The following is a 20,081-nucleotide window of genomic DNA, read 5'->3' on the forward strand; positions in this document are numbered from 1 at the left end:
AGGAGTGCAGGGACACTGGCTCAGGGGAGCTCAGGAGGTCTCCACTTCCCTTTTCCCTATCGCAGGGCCCACCATTGTTAATGTGTCCCAGGTCCCCCTTATTATTTAATTTGCCTTACTGGAGGCGAGGTTTCCAGAATGTATGTATAACGTGTAATTCCTAAATTCACCAGGTGGAGGCGGTGTAGCCATATGCACGTTTTATTATTTAAATTCGCCCTACTGGAGGCGCTGTATCCAGGGTCACGTGTGTTATGGGTTCGCCTTGCGGTAACATCTGCATCCAGACACGCGTGGCCGTGACCTTATCACCAGCCTTACAGTTTTTTTTTCTGGTGAGCTTTGGCCATGTGGAGACCGCTGAGAAATTGCTGCCGGGCCTCACTGAGGTGAGTGGGGAGCGGCAAGGTGTTTAGAGCCGCTGCAGCAGCAGTTATCAGGGTCTGGGGCCTCTGCTCAGGTAACCAGGAAATCAAAATGGTGGCTTTGGCAAAGTGCGGGTCTGGCAAAAGCCCCTTGAGTCGCTGCTGGGGAGTGGGACTTGTTCATACAGTTGGACGTAACCAGACAGGTGGGTGGAGTTGGTGATCCCCATGGTGCTGTCTGGGGTTCCCCGAGGTGAAGGGGTACGTCCCTGTAGTGAGCAGACTGGTGATAGTCCACGGGGCTCACGCCAAATCTTCTATACCACCGAAGAGGCCGCCCCCTCCTGGTCGTTTGGAGGAAGGCGACCAGCGAGTGTATATTTCCTCCATATTCCTGTCCCCTTCTCCTCCAGGTGTGAGCAGCAGGTGCGCTGCGGGGGAGTAGGGACAAATCTCAACTCTCGCCATTAACCAACCCTGGGAGGCGCAGACCTCATGGTGAAAGGGTTGGAGGGTGGTTTCCCTTGGTGAATAGCGGGAGAGTGAGTGTGGTGACAGCAGGGGGATGCCTCTGTTGTCGTGTCCAGAATGAGTTCACCAAAATATGACAAACGAATGTGTGGCAATAAACGTTCAGGTCCGGACCTGTGTGTGAACGAGCATGTATGGGTGGCCACCAAAAAACATCTTGTGGAAGTGTGTTGTGGAGTCTGATCAGCTCTTAGCAAACATACACATACATTAACTTGTTCCCCAGGTCGGCGCTGTGGAGATGAGTGGTGCCTCCAAAAAGAACACATTGCCAATACCAGCGGTGCGTTTGTCATTAACCTGAAGTGTCAGGTAGTGGTGGGGTGAACTCAGGATCTGGGCGTCCCCGCTCTTGGTGTTTCCCTAATGAGGGGTGGTCTTGAGAGTCCAGAGGCCCCTCATTAAGTAGGGGGTACTGTCATGATCTGAATTTGATCTGACAGTTTTAAATTGCACAGGGTGAACTTTTTTTACTTTGGCAAGTGCCAAGTGACTTGACTGTCCCCGGTGGTGGTTAGTGGTATTGCACTTTAGGTTTAATGTGCACATAATCATGAATCAGGTGTGGGGCTCTATAAATGAGTCTCAGGGTGTGTAATCACTGCTGGTGATATTCATTGATTCATTGATTCTGAGTTGGTGAGAGCCTGGTGGAAGGATGGAGCTGAGGAGTCCTGCGCAGCTTAGCCAGGGGGGACGTGTGTCAGCTATGGTGTCTGGACGAAGGGCTGGCATGGCGTGGTGGGGTCGCAGTGATGGTGTCGGCAGGAAGTGTCTGCATGGACTGGTGGAGTGGCGACTATGGAGAGTGGCACTCACCATGTGGGACTTGGCTGCTGAGCTGGACTCAAGCATGCTTGCCTTCGTGGCAGAAGCTGAACTCATCTTTGGGACTCTGTTACTAAGCAGCAGCAACTGGTGGTGGACTCTGCTCCAAGGCTGCACTATGGTGAAGGATCCTGTTATGGTGATGGATCCGGGTGGAGGAGAAGACGCACGCAGGTGGAGGGCTCTGTTGCAGGAGCATAAGCACAGAGCATAAAGCTAAGTGGTGTCCCCCTGTATTGTCTTCTTTCCTCATGTGTGTTGTTAGTGCAGTGGTGGGATTAGTTTCCACACCGACCAATTCCCTAGTGAGGGATTAGGGTCAGGGCGAGCTAGGGCTTTGAGGTACGCGTGCGGCGCCTGGTGCGGAACCGGCATAGGGAACGTTAGGAGTGCAGGGACACTGGCTCAGGGGAGCTCAGGAGGTCTCCACTTCCCTTTTCCCTATCGCAGGGCCCACCATTGTTAATGTGTCCCAGGTCCCCCTTATTATTTAATTTGCCTTACTGGAGGCGAGGTTTCCAGAATGTATGTATAATGTGTAATTCCTAAATTCGCCAGGTGGAGGCGGTGTATCCATCTGCACGTTTTATTATTTAAATTCGCCCTACTGGAGGCGCTGTATCCAGGGTCACGTGTGTTATGGGTTCGCCTTGCGGTAACATCTGCATCCAGACACGCGTGGCCGTGACAAGACAGAGCTGCAAGGGTGCAGAGGAACAGACAGAGCTGCAAGGGTGCAGATGAACAGACAGAGCTGCAAGGGTGCAGATGAACAGACAGAGCTGCAAGGGTGCAGATGAACAGACAGAGCTGCAAGGGAACAGAGCAGGCAGAGCTGCAAGAGAGCAGAGCAGGCAGAGCTGCAAGAGAGCAGAGCCTCAGATAGGGAGGACACAAGGAAAGACACAGCAGAGAAGGAACCACAGACAAGGAGACTGACAGACAGAGGTAAGACTGAGTTCAGACAGAGACACAAGGACCAGGATATTCTGCCTCCTGGCAGGCGGACAGAGAAGTACTAGGCAAGGTACCAAGACACAGGAATATGCAATAAGAGCCTTCAGAGAAGGCAAGACATAGGACAGGGCCTGGCTAGCTCAGCAGCAAGGAGCAAACTGAGTTTAGACATTGCACGGGCAATGTTTCAGTGGCTGTGGCGGAACTAAATAGTCAAGGGCTCTAGGTGATTGGTCAGGGATATATTACACAGGTGCACCCTGACTGCATAAGAACCAGAGAGTTCTGGCGCCGCCCCCCTATACACACTTAGCTTGGAAGCATACAGGAGAGCAGAGGCACAGAGCACAGGGCTGGCAACAGACAGAATTCACAGCATGACCCAGAGCAGTGAGTAAGTTGATGTGTGGGGGATGAGAGGCCATGCAGTGATGCCAGCAGGGTTGTTACAACGCCCTATTGGCTCATTTGTCCCCTCAGCTTTCTCTCAAGTATACATTTTTTATATTAATTTTCCACTTGTCAGGATGCAAGTTGTCAGGATGCAGCATAGTCTTAGATCCATCAGAAAATCCATAGCTGTGAACGGAAGTCATGACACTAATGTGAAATATTATTTATGTTCAAATGTCACAGATGCAAATATCAGAAACCTAACACAACCTCAGATGCATATTTCCATTTCCTGACAGAATAGGCTGGAATCAATTCATTCATTTCATAATGCCCAAAATGTAGGTAAGTTAGCAAAAAAATTGAAACTTTAAAAACCTTTAAATAATGCAGATCTTTTTGGAAAAGGTTTATAACATTATAATGTAATTATTCAATATTGGATAGAAATCTCTTTTTAGGATTTGATCTCACGGAGTTTTTTTTACATTCATTTTTCTAACTGAACAATTCACATCTAAACACCTCTTCTAAAAGATACATGGATATAGGCGTGATTTTGTATGACTGTGGCTTTTGGTGCTGTTTTGATCTAATTTTTTTTATTTGCTTATTTAGTGTGATGCATTTTCAATTATAACATTGAGTGTACCAGTATGATTTTGTTTTTGGTACACTTTCCCTGCAAAAATGGCATAAAAAAATGATAAAAACTGGCCATGAAAAGAATTGAACTGGCTTTTTTTAACACGTTAAAAAATTCTCTGAAAAAAAAAATTCATAAGCACTATCAAAAACTCCATGTCATATCCTTATTATATAAAAATAAGTCCTGCAGCAGATAACATGTATAAGGAAGGAGTAAGGATGGATTCATACCTCATGGTGGTCTTTGTTCAGTAGTCCGTTGGGAGACTCTGTCTGAATATCCAAAAAACAGCATTCATATGAATACCCGGCAGAGCCATTGACTCCAAAGAGGCAATGGGGTGCAAAATATGAAACTTCGGACACTGATTTCCTTTCTGGCACTGTCCATCTTTTAAGACAGATGCAACAGCACATTCTGCACGTTTCATCCTTGTATGATCTAATTATACTATTAAATTGCTGTATGATATTCCAAAATCTCATCTATAAAGGAGTAAGGCAAGGATCTTACAAATTGTCCTTGGAAGCTACCGTATTTTAATTTGTGCACAATTTGGGGTGCTGCTATTTTATAGTCTTTATACAAGTTTCTAACTTTAGCTTTTTCGTATTTTGCTAAACCTGTGTCCAATTCCCCTGACACGATAAATGCTGCGCTACTAATATAAGCAATCCACTGTGAAGCATTTCTTCTCAAAACCTCCTTTCTGTTTCCTTCCATTTATTGTATGCGTGGCATTCCTTCGTTGTCTCTTTCCCTGAGAGCCTTGGCACTAGATCCCCCACTAGGAGCCCATACAAAAAGAATTGTTTCCAAAGGCTGGTCCCATTGATACAACAAATGGGTATTTGCATTTCAGTCATACACATTTTAGCTCACTGCTGCACTAATTTCTCGAGACAGGACATCATCTACTTGGTAAATGTATTATTGTGGAATAATGACCCCTCTGACCTGCAAAGGACAAGCAATTTGTGTCAGAGCAACATTTTTAATAAGGGTCTGTTTCTCAAGGATTTAGCAGAGGGCATCCATATGTTGTGTGTGTCTGCTTTGTGCTGGGAAAAGTGACAATTACTGAAATAGGAATGTAGGCCACATCATGCTACCTTCAAACACGTTTTGCTATCTTAAATTTTTTTTGGCACTTTTCGATAAATTTAATTAAACAATGACCCACTTTATGTAAAAATGGAGCAAATTTTGGTGCAAACCATATGTATGTCATAGTCTGCGACTATTTAATGGGAAACCGTCAGTAGGATTGTGCACAGTAACCTACGCACAGTGTCAGGTAGGCGCCGTAATACGGATTAAAATGATACTTTGGTTTGTGAAATCTGTCTCATGGTTGTTCTTTAACCCTTTTCTGACCGCTGATGGGATAGTACATCAGCGGTCAGAGTCCCCTGCTTTGAGGGCTCCGGCACTGCAAAGTTGCGACATGTCAGCTGTTATAAACAGCTGACATGTGCCCGCAATAGGCGCGAGCGGAATCGCGATCTGCTTGTGCCTATTAACTAGTTAAATCCTGCTGTCAAACGCGCTGACAGCAGGCATTTAACTACCACTTCCGTCCGCCGGGCCGGAAGTGAGCGCATTGCCGACCCCCGTCAATTGATTGGGGGTCGACGACGCGTTGCCTTGACAACCAGAGGTCTCATGAGCGACGCCCGGTGGTCGGCGCTCATGGCAATGCAGTAAATCTGCTACATATGGGCGATCTGCTCATCGCCCATATGTAGCAGAGCCGATCAAGTGGAGACTATTGAAGCATGCCAAAAGTAAAAAAAAAGTGCTTAAAAATTTAAAAATATAAAAAAACCTAAAAGTTCAAATCACCCCCTTTTTGCTCAAATCAAATCAAAATAAAACAATTAAAAAAAAAAATCACACATGCACATATTTGGTATCGCTGCATTCAGAATAATCCGATCTATCAATAAAAAAAAGGATTAACCCGATCGCTAAAGGGCGTAGCGAGAAAAAAATTAAAAACACCAGAATTACTTTTTTTTTTTTGTTGCCGCGACATTGCATTAAAATGCAATAACTGGCGATCAAAAGAACATATCTGCACAATTGTGGTATCATTAAAAATATCAGCCTGGCATGGAAAAAATAAGCCCTCACCCGATCTCAGATCACGAAAAATGGAGACGCTATGGGTCTCGGAAAATTAGATAAAAGAGAACAGAGACATGTTTGGTGTCTATGAACTCGTAATGACCTGGAGAATCATAATGGTAGGTCAATTTTAGCATTTCGTGAACCTAGCAAAAAAACAAGTGTGGGATTTCACTTTTTTGCAATTTCACCACACTTGGAATTTTTCTCCCATTTTCGAGTACACGACATGCTAAAACCAATGATGTTGTTCAAAAGCACAACTCGAGCGAAAAACTAAAACGAAAAATCTAAAAAATCTCTGATCATGAAGGGGTTAATCTTTATTTTCAGTTTGTAGTTAATGAGGTCTTGGATCACAGCTAGACACTGCTAGTTGCTACTGCGCAGGCGGCGATATCTTGGTGGAGAAGATCTTCTCCAATAACATAGTGCCACTGGCACCTGCCTGCAGAAACTTTTTTTGTCTCTTTCTTCAGTATGTTAGGTATTCATTATGGAAACTAGGGGGCAGGTCAGTGAGGGATCAGTGACCTATCAGCAGTCTGCATTATGAATACCTAATCAGGGCACCACATACCCCACCTTAGGGCACGAGCATATCATTAACTACAAACTGAAAATAAAGAATAAACAACAACCACAAGATGGATTTAATCACCCAAGGTATCATTTTAATCAGTATAATGGCGCCAACCTGACACTGTGTGTAGATTACTATGCACAATCCTGCCAACAGGTTCCCTTTAAACAGTCGCTGCTGCGTACTTGGGGTGAAGTGAAAACTTGTTGGAGCTTTTGGAATCTCATAAATTTAACGGTAGCTCAAGATGGCTTCCTTCTAAATTCCTTATACATAAATTTTGGTGGACTTGCAAGGGTTTACTGAAAATGAAGGCCTGCTCTAAATATACACCTCTTTGGGAACTTCTACACTTGGAAGGGTTTGGGAACTGGAAATGACAGTGTATGAAACATGTTTACTAACTATATGCAAAAGGGTGTTTCTGTTCATTTGAGTATCTGAAACAAGAGTTCTGCCTCAATAATTCTGAGTTTAAGTATTTACAACTAAGGCACACTATTAGAACTCAGGAAAATATCTCTAATCTCACTATCTCATCCAGTGGGATAATCAATTTTGTGGTATTGTAAGGGGGTCAGGGCTTAGCCCCTTTAAATGTTGATGCTACTGTTTACATGTATATAATTGCTATATATTTCATTGTGCCGTATTTTCTTATTTTTGTACTATATGTAAGCTAGGGACAGTGCAGTTAGGAAAAGTGCCACTAGATGGGGGAACTTAGTACACTGCATAGAAAGGTTTAGTTGTAGGATACTTCGAGGTTAATTCTAGGAGGGATAGTTGGGGAATAAGTTATTATAAAAAAAATGGAACAGCACAATCCAATTCCTTCAGGTGCACAGGCCTCCTCTCAGCAAATATTCATTAGCCAAAATCCAAACATGAAAAATGAAGGCAGCAGAGTGGGCAACCGTGAAAGTGTGCAGGCAGGATAACCGTAAGGGGGTGGACGACCCAGTAGATAATATTTCTGTGTCTGGGCTGAAGTCGGTTCCAGGGAGATAAATACAAGTGGCGTTTTCACCGGGCTCCTCGTCCTATTATATCTTTGTGGCCTATTCCTGTGAAGTAGAAGAAGTTAGGGAAAGACGAAGAAAATGCATTGCTGGTACTGTGACAAGTGTGCTGGAAGTGTTATGAATGTGCTGTGTCCTGAAGAAAATAAATCCGTTTTGTTTAAAGTTGCTTTGGACTTTGCCTCCTGTCTTTTGAATGCAAGGAAGAACAGGAGACACAGCAGGAAAGAAGCAGCGGCCGGCACAGTGAGTATGGATTGTGGTGACATGACTACAACCCTGTCGCTGTTTTACAGTATGTATTAAAGCCACTAAGGTATTGATTTCACTATTATATAATTATCTGTTGATGAAAGTCTTTGGAGACCCCATGGCCTTGGTTAGAGAAAGATGGGAGAGAGACATGGGAAACATCTGTATGGTGGAGTGGGCAGATGTTCTTGAATTGATAGGGAAGATCTCAATTAACACGGCCCAGAGACGTTTTCAATTATTTCTGGTGCACAGAGTTTACAAAACCCTTAAGCATTGTCAGGTGGGCCTTAGAGGAGATGATGTCTATCGGAGATACAGGGAGGAAGGAGTGGACTTAATGCATATGTTTTACTTTTGTCCCAAATTGGTGGAGCTATGGGAAAATAGTGGACAATTAGTCAGAAAGTCTATGGCCTTCAAGTTTCACTTAATCCTAAACCTTGTATGTTGGGCCTTGTAGGGGATGAGGTAGGTTTGGGTCCAATCCAGCTGGTCAGAACCAAAATATTTAACCACGCCAGCAAATCCATAGCCAAACAATGGTTAGCAAATGATCCATCCATGATAGACAAAATAATACAATGTCAGAATAATAATACTGATGGAAAAGTAGGTATACTTTAATATGGGAGCAATTGTTGATTTGGTAAACAATGTCATAGGGTGGTTTCCGAGGAATGTGTTGTTTGACTTAGTACTGTATTTTTCTCTTCGCCACGACAGCACCCACTGAGAGAGGGGATCCGCCCCAGGAACAGGAAACCTACAGAGAGATAAATGGGGCGGTCCCCCTCGCTCCCTCAGTTTGGTTTCCTGTTCCTAGGAAGGAACCCACAGAGAAGAGGATTCCTGGCCTGGTAGCCGCCCGCGGCATTATATGAGCAACGGGGGCCCCAGAGCTGGAAGCAGCACGGGTGGATCCGGAATAGGAATCCCCCCTCTGCTGGTAATGCGGGTGAGGCCGTGGCGAGGAGTGCCTGGCTCACCAGGAGGTGCATTGGAGGAGCACCTGGGAAATCCCTAGGAAGGGATTGTGCATTACAAAGCGCGGCACAGCGTCGGGGGTCCGGGGAACCTGGAGAAGATCCCCCCTCCCTCCCCCCGCCCCAAGGAAAACCGGGGATAGCAAGGCCAGGGTGGAAAATGATGCCCTGAGCTTGAGCAGGACGCAGGGTGTGCCACAGGCGCTTAAGGTAGAATCTGCAAATACTTTGCTATGTAGCGGTATGATGATCCGGCAGTGCAGGGGCAGCAGTCAGGAAAGGACCGTGGGTGACAGCGCGGCCAGGAGAGTGAATGGCCGACACCATTGCAAGGAGGCCAGGCGACCTGGAAGTGGTAGGGGCACTTCCGGGGTAGGAAGAGGTACCGCGAGATCACGGGGCAACCGCGCATGTGCAGTAGCGCAAGAACGAAAAAAAAAAATAAGGAGATGAGATGAGGAAAGGAAGTGAAACTGGGAGGCTGCATAAAGGCACCGGCAAGAGGCACACCGGTGCGCAGCCATGTCGTCGGTAAACGACCCGGTTTCGCTCCTCGAGGGGCAGCTAGGAGAATCCTCTCAAAGCGGTACTCGAAGAAATTGCAACACCAGAAGGAGCAACAGCTCCAGAAGAGAGACCAGCGGACGCTCTAGACAGAGCGAAGCTTCAGAGAAGAAGCGGAAGAAGGCACCTCGCTCCTCACCTCAGCCTGAGCCTCGAGCCCCACAGCCGGAATTGAGCTGACGAAATTCACGGGTGAGTGTTTTGGGTCATGCTCTTAGCTGATGGCATTCCGTTCTTTTTTCTGTTTATATACCCTCAGGCCAAGAGAACGGAGAAAAATAAACACAAGGAATGTGCATTATGCTCCCAGCCCCTCCCAGATGGTCACCCTAAATGGTTATGTCAGTTATGTATTGATCAAACCCTGCGGGAGGAGTCCTCCGGTAGAAAAGAGGATATTCGTATGATTATCAGGGAAGAGCTACAGGCCTTAGGTGTTGCTAGTAGTCATGGTGGACAGACCTCCATTAGAGGAGTAAGGTCACCGACATCAGGGTCGCCTTCGGAGGCTGGGGAATTGGATTCAGACAGGTCTCAGGAATGCCTAACCTCGGAAGAGGAAGAGCAGGCTTGCTTCCCCACAGACAGCGTGATCAATTTGGTCAAATCCATGCGGAATACCATGGGGTTATGCGACGTTAAAGAACCCAAAACCCCGCAGGAAATTATGTTCGCGGGCATCGCCCAAAAGAAAATCAAAGCCTTCCTCGTAGTACCAGCTATTAAGGAACTGGTAAAAAAGGAGTAGGAGAGACAGGGGCAAAGGGCATTTATCCCCTTAGCTTCCAAACGAAAATACCCCTTTGACGATGACGAGCTGGCGTCTTGGTCTAAACCTCCCAAGGTGGACGCGGCAGTAGCCTCCACCTCCCGCCGGTCTTCCCTACCAGTAGAGGACACAGGAACATTGTTTGATCTACTAGACCGCAGAGCATTCACTTTCCTCAAACGGTCTTGGGAAGCATGCATAGGGGCCTTTAAGCCGGCTATAGCAGCCACTTGCACGGCAAGGTCCATGATCGTATGGTTGGACGAATTAGAGGATAAAATAAAGAGTCGAGCATCTAGAGATAAGCTCCTTTCCTCCATTCCCCTGATTAAGGGAGCGGCCGCCTTCCTATCCGACACTTCAGATGATTCCCTCCGTCTATCTGCCAGAACGGCGGGTTTAACCGACACGACCCGACGGGCCCTATGGTTGAAGGGGTGGAGAGGTTACGTACAAACTAAAACCAAACCCTGTACTATGCTGTGTCAGGGTAAGTACCTGTTTGGCACACAGTTGGATGACATCCTGACAAAAGTGGGGTAGAGGAAGAAAGGATTCCCTAACCCATACATTTCCTTTAACAGGAGAGCCTTCAGGAAGCCTCCATTTGGGAAAAAGAAAGATTTCAAATCCCAGGAACGTTGGGGTAATAAAGATGCCAAACAGAGAGGCAACTTGTTTGGAAAGCGTCCCTTTAGGTCAGGGGACAGGTTCCGGTAGCAATAAAACACCGGTAGGTGGTAGGCTACTAGAATACAGTCATCAGTGCATGGTGCAGGGTCGGTGGTCCGAACTCGAAACAAGGAGCTCATCTAACGTGAAGGAGCTAAAAGCGATATATTTTGCTATATCTAAATTTCTTCCGCAGCTAAAAGGTACCCACATGAGAATCCAAACACACAACATCACCTCAGTGGCATACATAAATCGGCAAGGAGGTACGCGATCAGGACCACTCATGTCTATCGCAGAAGATATTCTAGAGATGGCCGAAATACATCACTCCTTATCCGTCACCCACATCAGAGGAATAGACAATTCCAGAGCGGACTATCTCAGTCGCCAAACTTTACACCAAGGAGAGTGGGTTCTCAGCCGACACATCTTCAAAATGATAACTGCCAAATGGGGCAAACCAGACATAGATCTGTTCGCGACAAGAACCAGGAGACGCGTAGAAAAGATCGCTTCACTGTACAGGGAGGACAGTCCAGACGTCCTCGATGCCCTGCAGATATCCTGGACATTTCGACAGGCCTATGCCTTCCCTCCGATGATATTGCTACCGACAGTAGTCAGGAAGATAAGGGAAGAAGGGGCGAGGGTAATCCTAATAGCCCTTTTTTGGCCCAAGAGGCCGTGGTTTTCATGGTTGAGAGCGATGTCGATATCCGACCCATGGATTCTCCAGCTACATCGGGACCTTCTCTCCCAGGGACCCTGCCACCATCCCCGAGTCAAATCCTTGCACCTAGCGGCATGGAATTTGAAAGGAGGCTATTAAGATTAAGAGGGTTCTCAAATAATCTTATTAACACGCTACTAGAGAGTAGAAAGGAGTCAACAACAAAAATTTATGTAAAAATATGGAAGAAATTTTTAACCTTTCACACCGCAAAGCTTTCCAGTGAGGTACCCATTAGAGCCATTCTAGAATTCCTGCAGAGGGGCCGTGAGTTAAAACTCTCTGTTAATACCCTAAGGCTAAGTGCACACGTACCGGAACTCTCGCGGAAATTCCCGCTAGAATTCCGGAATTCCAGTCCGCGGGAAAATCGCATTTTAAATTCCCGCGATTTTCCCGCGGAAAAACTAGCATTTTGCAAGCGTAATTAGCTTGCAGAATGCTAGCGTTCTCCAAGCGATCTGTAGCATCGCTTGGAGAACTGATTGACGGGTTGGTCACACTCGTCAAACATAGTGTTTAACCAGTGTGACCAACTTTTTACTACTGAGGCCGCCTATGCAGCATCAGTAGTAAAAGATAGAATGTAAAAAAAAATAAAAAATGGTGTTATTCTTACCCTCCGATGTCCTGCGCATCCGTTCCCAGTAATCCTTTGCGAAAATGCCCGCGATGACGTCAGTTCTCGCGGGATCGCGACGTCTCGCGGTAATTCGCGATGACGTCGCGCGAATGACCGCGAGACTTCGCGATCCCGCGAGAGTGGACGCCATCGCGGGCATTTTCGCAAAGGCTTACTGGGAACGGGAGCGTGAAGAGAAGCGGGAAGGCTGCGCGGGACGCCGGAAGGTGAGAATAACAATATTTTTTATTTTAAAATTCTATTTTTTACAGGGATATGGTACCCAAAGCCCGGAGGACAGTCTCCTCTCCTCCGGACCGTGGGTACCATCCGCAATTGTTCTGCTTACTTTCCGCATGGTGTGCACAGCCACATGCGGGAAGTAAGCGGAACAATACATTCCTATGGGTGCGGGATCGCCGCGACTCCGCAAATTAATGAGCATGCTGCGGTTTTTACCGCGAAGCGATTCCGCCGCGGTAAAAACCGCAGCATTAGCACAGCATTGCGGAATCCCATAGGAATGCATGGAATGCTTATTTTTCGCGTTTTCGCGGCAAAATCGCGCGGTTAAAACCGCCGCGGAAACGCGAAAAAAACGCCACGTGTGAACTCAGCCTAAAGGTTCATGTATCGGCTCTAGGAGCCTTATATAACCATAATGTGGCAGGCAATAGATAAGGTAACCCGATTTATTTCAGCTTGTCAGAGGGCGACTCCAGTCCTCATCCCCCAGGTGCCTGCGTGGGACCTTAACTTGGTCTTAGATGCCTTATCTCAGGCCCCATTCGAACCTATGCACCTAGCATCATTAAAATACCTTTAATTTAAAACTGCTCTATTGGTAGCTCTAGTCTCGGCGAGAAGGGTAGGTAATCTCCAAGCACTATCGGTAGATCCCCCATTCCCGTCAGTAAGTCATGACAAACTGGTATTAAAAACAGACCCGTCATATCTTCCCAAGCGTGCTACTAGATTTCATAGAGCCCAAGAAGTCTGTCTTCCCTCCTTCTATGTGAACCCAGTGACACCAGAAGAAGTTAAATTTCACAGGGTAACAAGAAGGGGTCCAGAGTTACGAGAAGCACGCTGTCCAGGTGGATCAGAGATGCAATCACGATGGCATATTTGGCAAAGGGAGAAGACCTTACACAGGGAGTAAAAGCGCATTCTACTCGAGCCATATCATCCTCCTGGGGCAGAGAAAGCAGGCGTTCCAATTGAGCTAATATGTAAGGCTGCAACTTGGTCTTCTCCATCTACGGTTTATAACCACTATAGACTAGATTTATCCTCCTCTGACAACTTGGCCTTCGGTAGGGCGGTCCTTAGCACGGTGTACCCTCCCAAGTGACTATCTCTGAAAGTCTCTCAGTGGGTGCTGTCGTGGCGAAGAGAAAAAAACGGATTACTTACCGGTAATACTCTTGTGGAGAGTCCACGACAGCACCCGTTCACTTCCCTCCCTTAATTTAGAAACTCACACATGGATCTCCTTGGTGGTGGAAAAAAAAAAAGAAGAAAAAAAAAAAAGAAAGGATAAAGGATCTTTTAGTGTGTATAGCAAATAATAGATATTTATAAATGTCAAATTGTCTAAAACATGTATGGCGGTTCATCTTGGCTCTCTGTAACCTAAACTGAGGGAGCGAGGGGGACCGCCCCATTTATCGCTCTGTAGGTTTCTTGTTCCTGGGGCAGATCCTCTCTCTCAGTGGGTGCTGTCGTGGACTCTACAAAAGAGTATTACCGGTAAGTAATCCGTTTTTTTCCGACTATAAGGCCGGTTTCACATTTGCGCTTTACAGCGCAGCGATGGCCTGTGCACGGCCGCCGCTAAGCCCCGCCCCCTGCCGGCTCCCTGCCCGCCCCTTCCGGTCATCGCCGCCTACTAGCGCACAAGGACGCTTGCGATTTGCGCACCCTATCTTTAGCATAGGGTGCACAGATCGTGCGCTGCGCACTTTTGAAGGTGCGCCGAGCGCGCCGAAATGCAACATGCTGCATTTGGCGCACACGGGCGCACCTTCAAAAGTGCGCAGCGCACGGCAAAATCCTGCCAGCGCACGATCTGCGCACCCTATGCTAAAGATAGGGTGGGCAGATCGCAAGCGTCCATGTGCGCTAGTAGGCGGCGATGACCGGATGGGGCGGGCAGGGAGCTGGGAGGGGGTGGGGCTTAGTGGCGGCCGTGCGCAGGCCGTCGCTTCGCTATAAAGCGCAAATGTGAAACCGGCCTAAGACACACTGGACCATGAGACGCATCAAGGTTTTAGAGGAGGAAATTATGAAAAATAATGGAAGCAAAAAGTGTGGTCAATTCTGTACTTAATATCCCCTATCCTGGAATATATGGTCCCCTCATTCCCATCCTGATACACATGGCCCCCTTCTCTATCCTGGTGTGCATGGTCCCCTTCATCCCTATCCTAGTGTGCATGGCTCCCACATCTCCATCCTGGTATGCATGCCTCCTCATCCCTAGACTGGTATGTGCCCACCTTATAGCTATCCTGTTAGGAATGGTCCCCCTCATCCCTATCCTGGTATGCAGGGCCCCCCATCTCGTTCTAGTATGCATGGTCCCATCCTTAACCTGGTATGATTGGCCCTCATCCTGGTCCTAGTATGCATGGTCCCATCCTTATCCTGGTATGATTGGCCTCCACCCCCATCCTGGTATTAATGGGCCCATCAGAAAACATTAAAAAAATAAAAGATTACGCTCAACTTCCCGGCGCTCCCTTGCAGTGTCCTGTTCCGATGCTAGTGTAAGGGGGTGAAGCACTGAAGGAGCCGAGGGGGAGTTGCTTTCCTAGCTCCATGCCCGGAACCATCGAGCAGGGCATTAGGTTCCCAGGGGGATGCTTTAGGGAACTGTACTAGAACCAGGAACAGGAAAAGGGCAGGACTGAGAGCGGGAGAATTGCACGCGCTTTCAGCAGAGCAGCGCAGGACGGGAGCAGAGAGGACGCTGACACAGGAGAGGAGAGGAGACGGGTGCAGTGACTGAACACTGAGGGACCGCACAGTGGTGGGATTCAAATTTTTAACAATAGGTTCTGTGTTTGTTTGTAGGAAAACCACACCCATTTTAAGACACACCCATTATTAAGCCACACCCATTTACACGCACCTTTTCCTCAAACATATACAAGTAGGGGGCACAGTCAAGGAGCTGTTCCCTATAGGCAGCACAGGTCCACAATATGCAGCATTGTTCCCTATAGGCAGCACAGGTCCCCAATAGACAGCACAGGTCCACAATAGGCAGCATTGTGTCCCAATAGGCAGGCACAGGTCCCCAATAGGCAGCATTGTCCCCTATAGGCAGCACAGATCCCCAATAGGCAGCACAGGTCCCCAAAAGGCAGCATTGTTCCCTAATAGGCAGCACAGGTCGCCAATACACAGCACAGGTCACCAATACACAGCACAGGTCCCTAATAGACAGCACAGGTCCCCAATAGGCAGCACAGGTCCCCAATAGGCAGCACAGGTCCCTATAGGCAGCACACGTCCCCAATAGGCAGCACAGGTCCCCAAAAGGCAGGCACAGGTCCCCAATAGGCAGCACAGTGCTGCACAGGTCCCCAATAGGCAGGCACAGGTCCTCTGTCCCTTCTGTCCACCCCAGACTCCTCTGTCCCCTCTGTCCACCCCAAACTCCTGTGTCCCCTCTGTACTCCTCTGTCCCCTTTGTACTCCTCTGTCCACCCCAGACTCCTGTGTCCTCTGTCCACCCTAAACTCCTGTGTCCCCTCTGTACTCCTCTGTCCACCCTAAACTCCAGTGTCTACCCCAGACTCCTCTGTTCTCCTCTGTCCACCCCAGACTTCTGTGTCCCCTCTGTACTCCTCTGTCCACCCCAGACTCCTCTGTCCCCTCTAGTCCTCTCTGGACTCCTTTCTCTCCCTCAGACTCCTCAGTTCCCTCTGAACTCATGTGACCCCTCTAGTCCTCTGTCCCTTCTGTCCCCTCCGGACTTCTCTTTCTCCCTCCAGTCCTCTCTGTCCCCGAGACTCCACTGTCCCCCCCAGACTCAGCGTGTTCCGTCACGACGTGTACCTGAGCGCCTGACCGCGTCCTCACAGCACCACACGCTCTCTGGGCACTTGCTGCAGGATGGGGGCGCATCTCCTTGCACACGCTCTCTGGGCACTTGCTGCAGGATGGGGGCGCGTCTCCTTGCACACTCTCTCTGGGCACTTGCTGCAGGACGGGGCACGTCTCCTTGGTGATATACGGTAGCTGTAGTTCCGGGTTCTTGCTTCCTGGGGCTGGGCTGGAGGTGAGCTCTGTGCTCCCTGTGGATGTGACGCGACGATCCCCGCATTGTACTGGCTGCAGCTCCGGCCCCTGTATAGGCCTCAGAACCTGATCGCGGCTCTGAATCTCCCCGGTTCGGGGAACCGGCTGCTTTTTTAACAACCGGTTCCACCGAACCGGGGAGAACCCGCTGAATCCCATCCCTGGGACCGCAGACACAGGCGGTGAGCACTGAGCACGAGACTGAGTCCAAGAAGCCTGTCACTGCACCGCTTGGAGGGCTGGTCGCTCCTCTCCTGGTAGAGACGTTGTCACACCAACAGACCGCGTGCCTTGACAAGACGCTCCCCTGCAGTGAGACCCTGCCTTACCCGGAGATGCTTCCCTGTGACCAAGGGACGTACTGTAACGTGACACTGACCTGCCTAGAGAGACTGTCCCAGGCAGAGCCCCGACCCTTTTGAGAGAACGCCGTTGCCGCAGCAGGGGGAAGGACCTTGAGTACAGGGGGATACCGCCATCCGCATAACCCTTGAGCTCCCATGTTAACCCCCCATACGCCAGTTGGACTATACCTAGGACCCCAGAGACAGAGGACATCAAGCACAGCTTGTGCCTCGGTCCCTACGTGGGAGAAGAGTGATCTCTGCAATCAAGACCTCCAGGAACTGATAAGTTTCTTCCCCATAAGAGAATAACTTTCTGTTGTTTTGCACCTCTGTTATTTCTCCAGTTTCTGATATTACCTTTTACAGCATTTTCTCTGTTATATTATATGTATAGCAGTATTACTCCCTGTAAATAAACCTCCCCTTTTACTGTTGGTCTGCCTGCTCCTTGGTGACATGTATTCCTCCTGCACGTTATTACACTTGGCGTAGTCGGCAGGATCTCACTAGAAGGAGCGGAGGTGCAGGTGAAGCCTAGCCCAGCCGAGCAATTGCCATCAGGGACCCTCGCCACTGTGCGAAACGGCACTGTCCTCGTGCACTGTGTGAACTTGGGAGAGACTGATATGACCCTGGCTCCCAGAGCAGAATTGGCCCACATTGTAGGCAAACCAGACGAGTTGGTGCCCTCTGAAACAGTGCAGTTGACTGCCAAAGCGGAAGACCCATGAAAGTGGAGGTCGCCCCAGATCCCCGGGTGTTACAAGAAGGCCGACGGATACTAGAGCAAATGCGGGCAGAACTCTCAGAAATGCCCTCTCATCAGGTTCCCCAGGTGGAGGCCTTGCTGGGGAAGTACCAGGAGGTGATCACAAAGGATGACTATGATTTTGGGCACACGACGGCCATTACCCATAAGATACCCACTGGGGATGCGGCACCGATACGGGAGAGATATCGCCAGATACCCCCACAAATGTATCAGGAGGTTAAGGGAATGCTGCCACAGATGCTGAAGAAGGGAGTGATCCGTGAGAGCCAGAGCCTGTGGGCTGCCCCCATCGTCTTGGTGCGGAAAAAAGATGGAACTCTACGTTTCTGTGTGGATTACCGCCGGCTCAACGCTTGCACAGTGCGAGATTCATATCCACTACCACAGATAGAGGAGTCCCTGTCAGCACTGGGAAATGCCCAATATTTTTCCACCTGGACCTGGCCAGCGGGTACTGGCAAGTACCCATGTCTGAACAAGACCGAGCCAAGACGGCCTTCATTCTCCCGATGGGACTATTTGAGTTCGACCGCATGCCCTTCGGGCTGACCAACGCCCCGAGAACATTTCAGCATCTCATGGAGCGGTGTCTGGGGGACCTGAACTTCGAAGCCACCCTGATTTACCTGGATGATATAATCATCTTTGCTCCCACCGTTGAAGAACATCTCCGGAGACTGGAGCAAGTTCTGAGTCGGCTCCAAAAATTTGGTTTGAAGGTGAAACCCCAGAAGTGCCACCTCTTCCGAACACAAATTGACTATCTGGGGCATGTGGTCTCCGCCGAGGGAGTGAAGCCCTCGCAGGAGAAGATCGCTGTGGTGCAGGAGTGGCCGACCCCAAAAACTGTGAAGGATGTACAAGCGTTCCTGGGACTCACAGGATACTTCCGGCGCTTTGTGAAGGATTTTACCCGCATCGCAAACCCCCTCCTGGAATTACTGAAAGGAGTACCCTCATGTGCAAGGAACAGGAACATACACTGGGGAGAGCAACAGGAGAAGGCATTCCAGGCCCTGAAGAAGACCCTGACTGAGGCCCCGGTGTTGGTCTACACTGATTTCACGCAGCTGAAATCACACTGACGGAAGTCTACAAGGACTCGGGGCAGTACTCTCACAGATGCAGAACGGGAAGGAGCGTGTCATCGCAAACGCCAGTCGCTCCTTACATGACTCAGAAAGAAATCTGGAAAATTACAGCTCATTCAAGCTGGAGTTGTTGGCGCTGGTGTGGGCGATGACTGAAAAGTTTGCAGAGTATTTGGCCGGCTCGGAAGTCCACGTGCGTACGGATAACAATCCGTTGGCCCACCTCGAAACAGCAAAGCTAAGGGGCCTTAGAACAACGTTGGGTAGCACGAATGGCAAAATTCCGGTAAAGGTCTCCTAAAGAGAGAGAAGTGGAGAAAACTCATGCGGATGCCCTTTCTCAAGTAGATTTCCGCCTGCCAGCGCACAGCCGGGATGAAGAGTTGGAGGCTATAGAGGTTCCAGAATTTGGAGGGACTGCCAGGACGGTGGCAGCGACGCGGGAGACAGCTCAAGGAAGTACACCCGAGAATTTGTTGGAACAACCCCGTGATGAGTGGGTCCGGATACAGCAAGAAGATCGAGAGAGAGCCCAACTGAGGCGGTGGCTCGTAACCGAACAGGTGCCCGTGCAGAGTGAGCGGGCAGCCATGCCCCCTGAGATGTTGAAAATGTTGCGCCAGTGGGAGCGGCTACAGTTACGGGATGGAATCTTGTACAGGAAAGTGTACCTACAATCTGAACTAAGCTTCATTTGGCAAACTATCATCCCCTTGTCCCTGGTAGATCAGGTGACGAGCACCAATGGGCGGTTTTAGTGACACGCTTCCAGCGCAGCTCTGGTAAATGACGCTGTAAGAGACTCACAGCGGTATTTAGCATGTTAACAGCGGCGGGTGGATCGCGATTCCACCCGCGGTTATTAGGGGCACATGGCAGCTGATCAGGTGGCTAAGGAATCACACGAGAAGGGAGCACACTTCGGGACGGAAAAGACATTTCAGTGGCTGTAACGGTTGTTCTATCATCCCCACGTGAGGACCGTCGTGGAGAAAGTATGTCAGCAGTGCCGAAATTGTGAACTAGTTAATCCACCGGAAAAGCGAGCCCCTACAGAAACGGTGAGATCCTCTGCACCCATGGAGTTACTGGCCATAGACTACTTGACGATTGGCTCAGCACACCAGGGCTATGAACATTGCCTGGTGATGATCGACCACTTTTCCAAATTTGCTGTGGTCACACCTACTTGGGACCAGACTGCCGAATCTGTCGCCTATGCTATCTGTAAACATTTCATTCAAGTATACGGGTGTCCCAAGCGAATCCATTTGGATCAAGGAGCATGCTTCCTGGGAAAGGTGATGGAGGAGTTGCATCACTTGTACAAAATCGATAAGTCTCAGACCACCCCTTACCATCCACAGGGGAACGCCGCTTGTGAGAGATTCAACTGCACCCTGATCCAGATGCTGAGGACACTTGAAGAAGATCAGAAAGCATGCTGGACTGAGTCAGTCCCTGAATTGGTGTGGGCATACAATAACCGTCAACACAGTACCAC

The 20,081-nt window shown here is 48.9% G+C and overlaps 1 protein-coding gene across 1 annotated transcript in view; it reads right to left on the bottom strand.

The window, feature by feature from the left end:
- Positions 1–9,888: 9,888 nt before the first annotated feature.
- Positions 9,889–20,081, bottom strand: part of STRC (stereocilin) — a 117,993-nt gene continuing 107,800 nt past the window's right edge. The window contains exon 22 of the mRNA XM_073569132.1: positions 9,889–9,990. Within this exon, the coding sequence (XP_073425233.1) occupies positions 9,889–9,990 (102 nt within the window). The remainder of the gene's footprint in view (positions 9,991–20,081) is intronic.

The sequence above is a fragment of the Dendrobates tinctorius genome, unplaced genomic scaffold (assembly GCF_039654945.1).
Source record: "Dendrobates tinctorius isolate UK_male_01 unplaced genomic scaffold, ASM3965494v1 ptg000022l, whole genome shotgun sequence".
Lineage (NCBI taxonomy): Eukaryota > Metazoa > Chordata > Amphibia > Anura > Dendrobatidae > Dendrobates > Dendrobates tinctorius.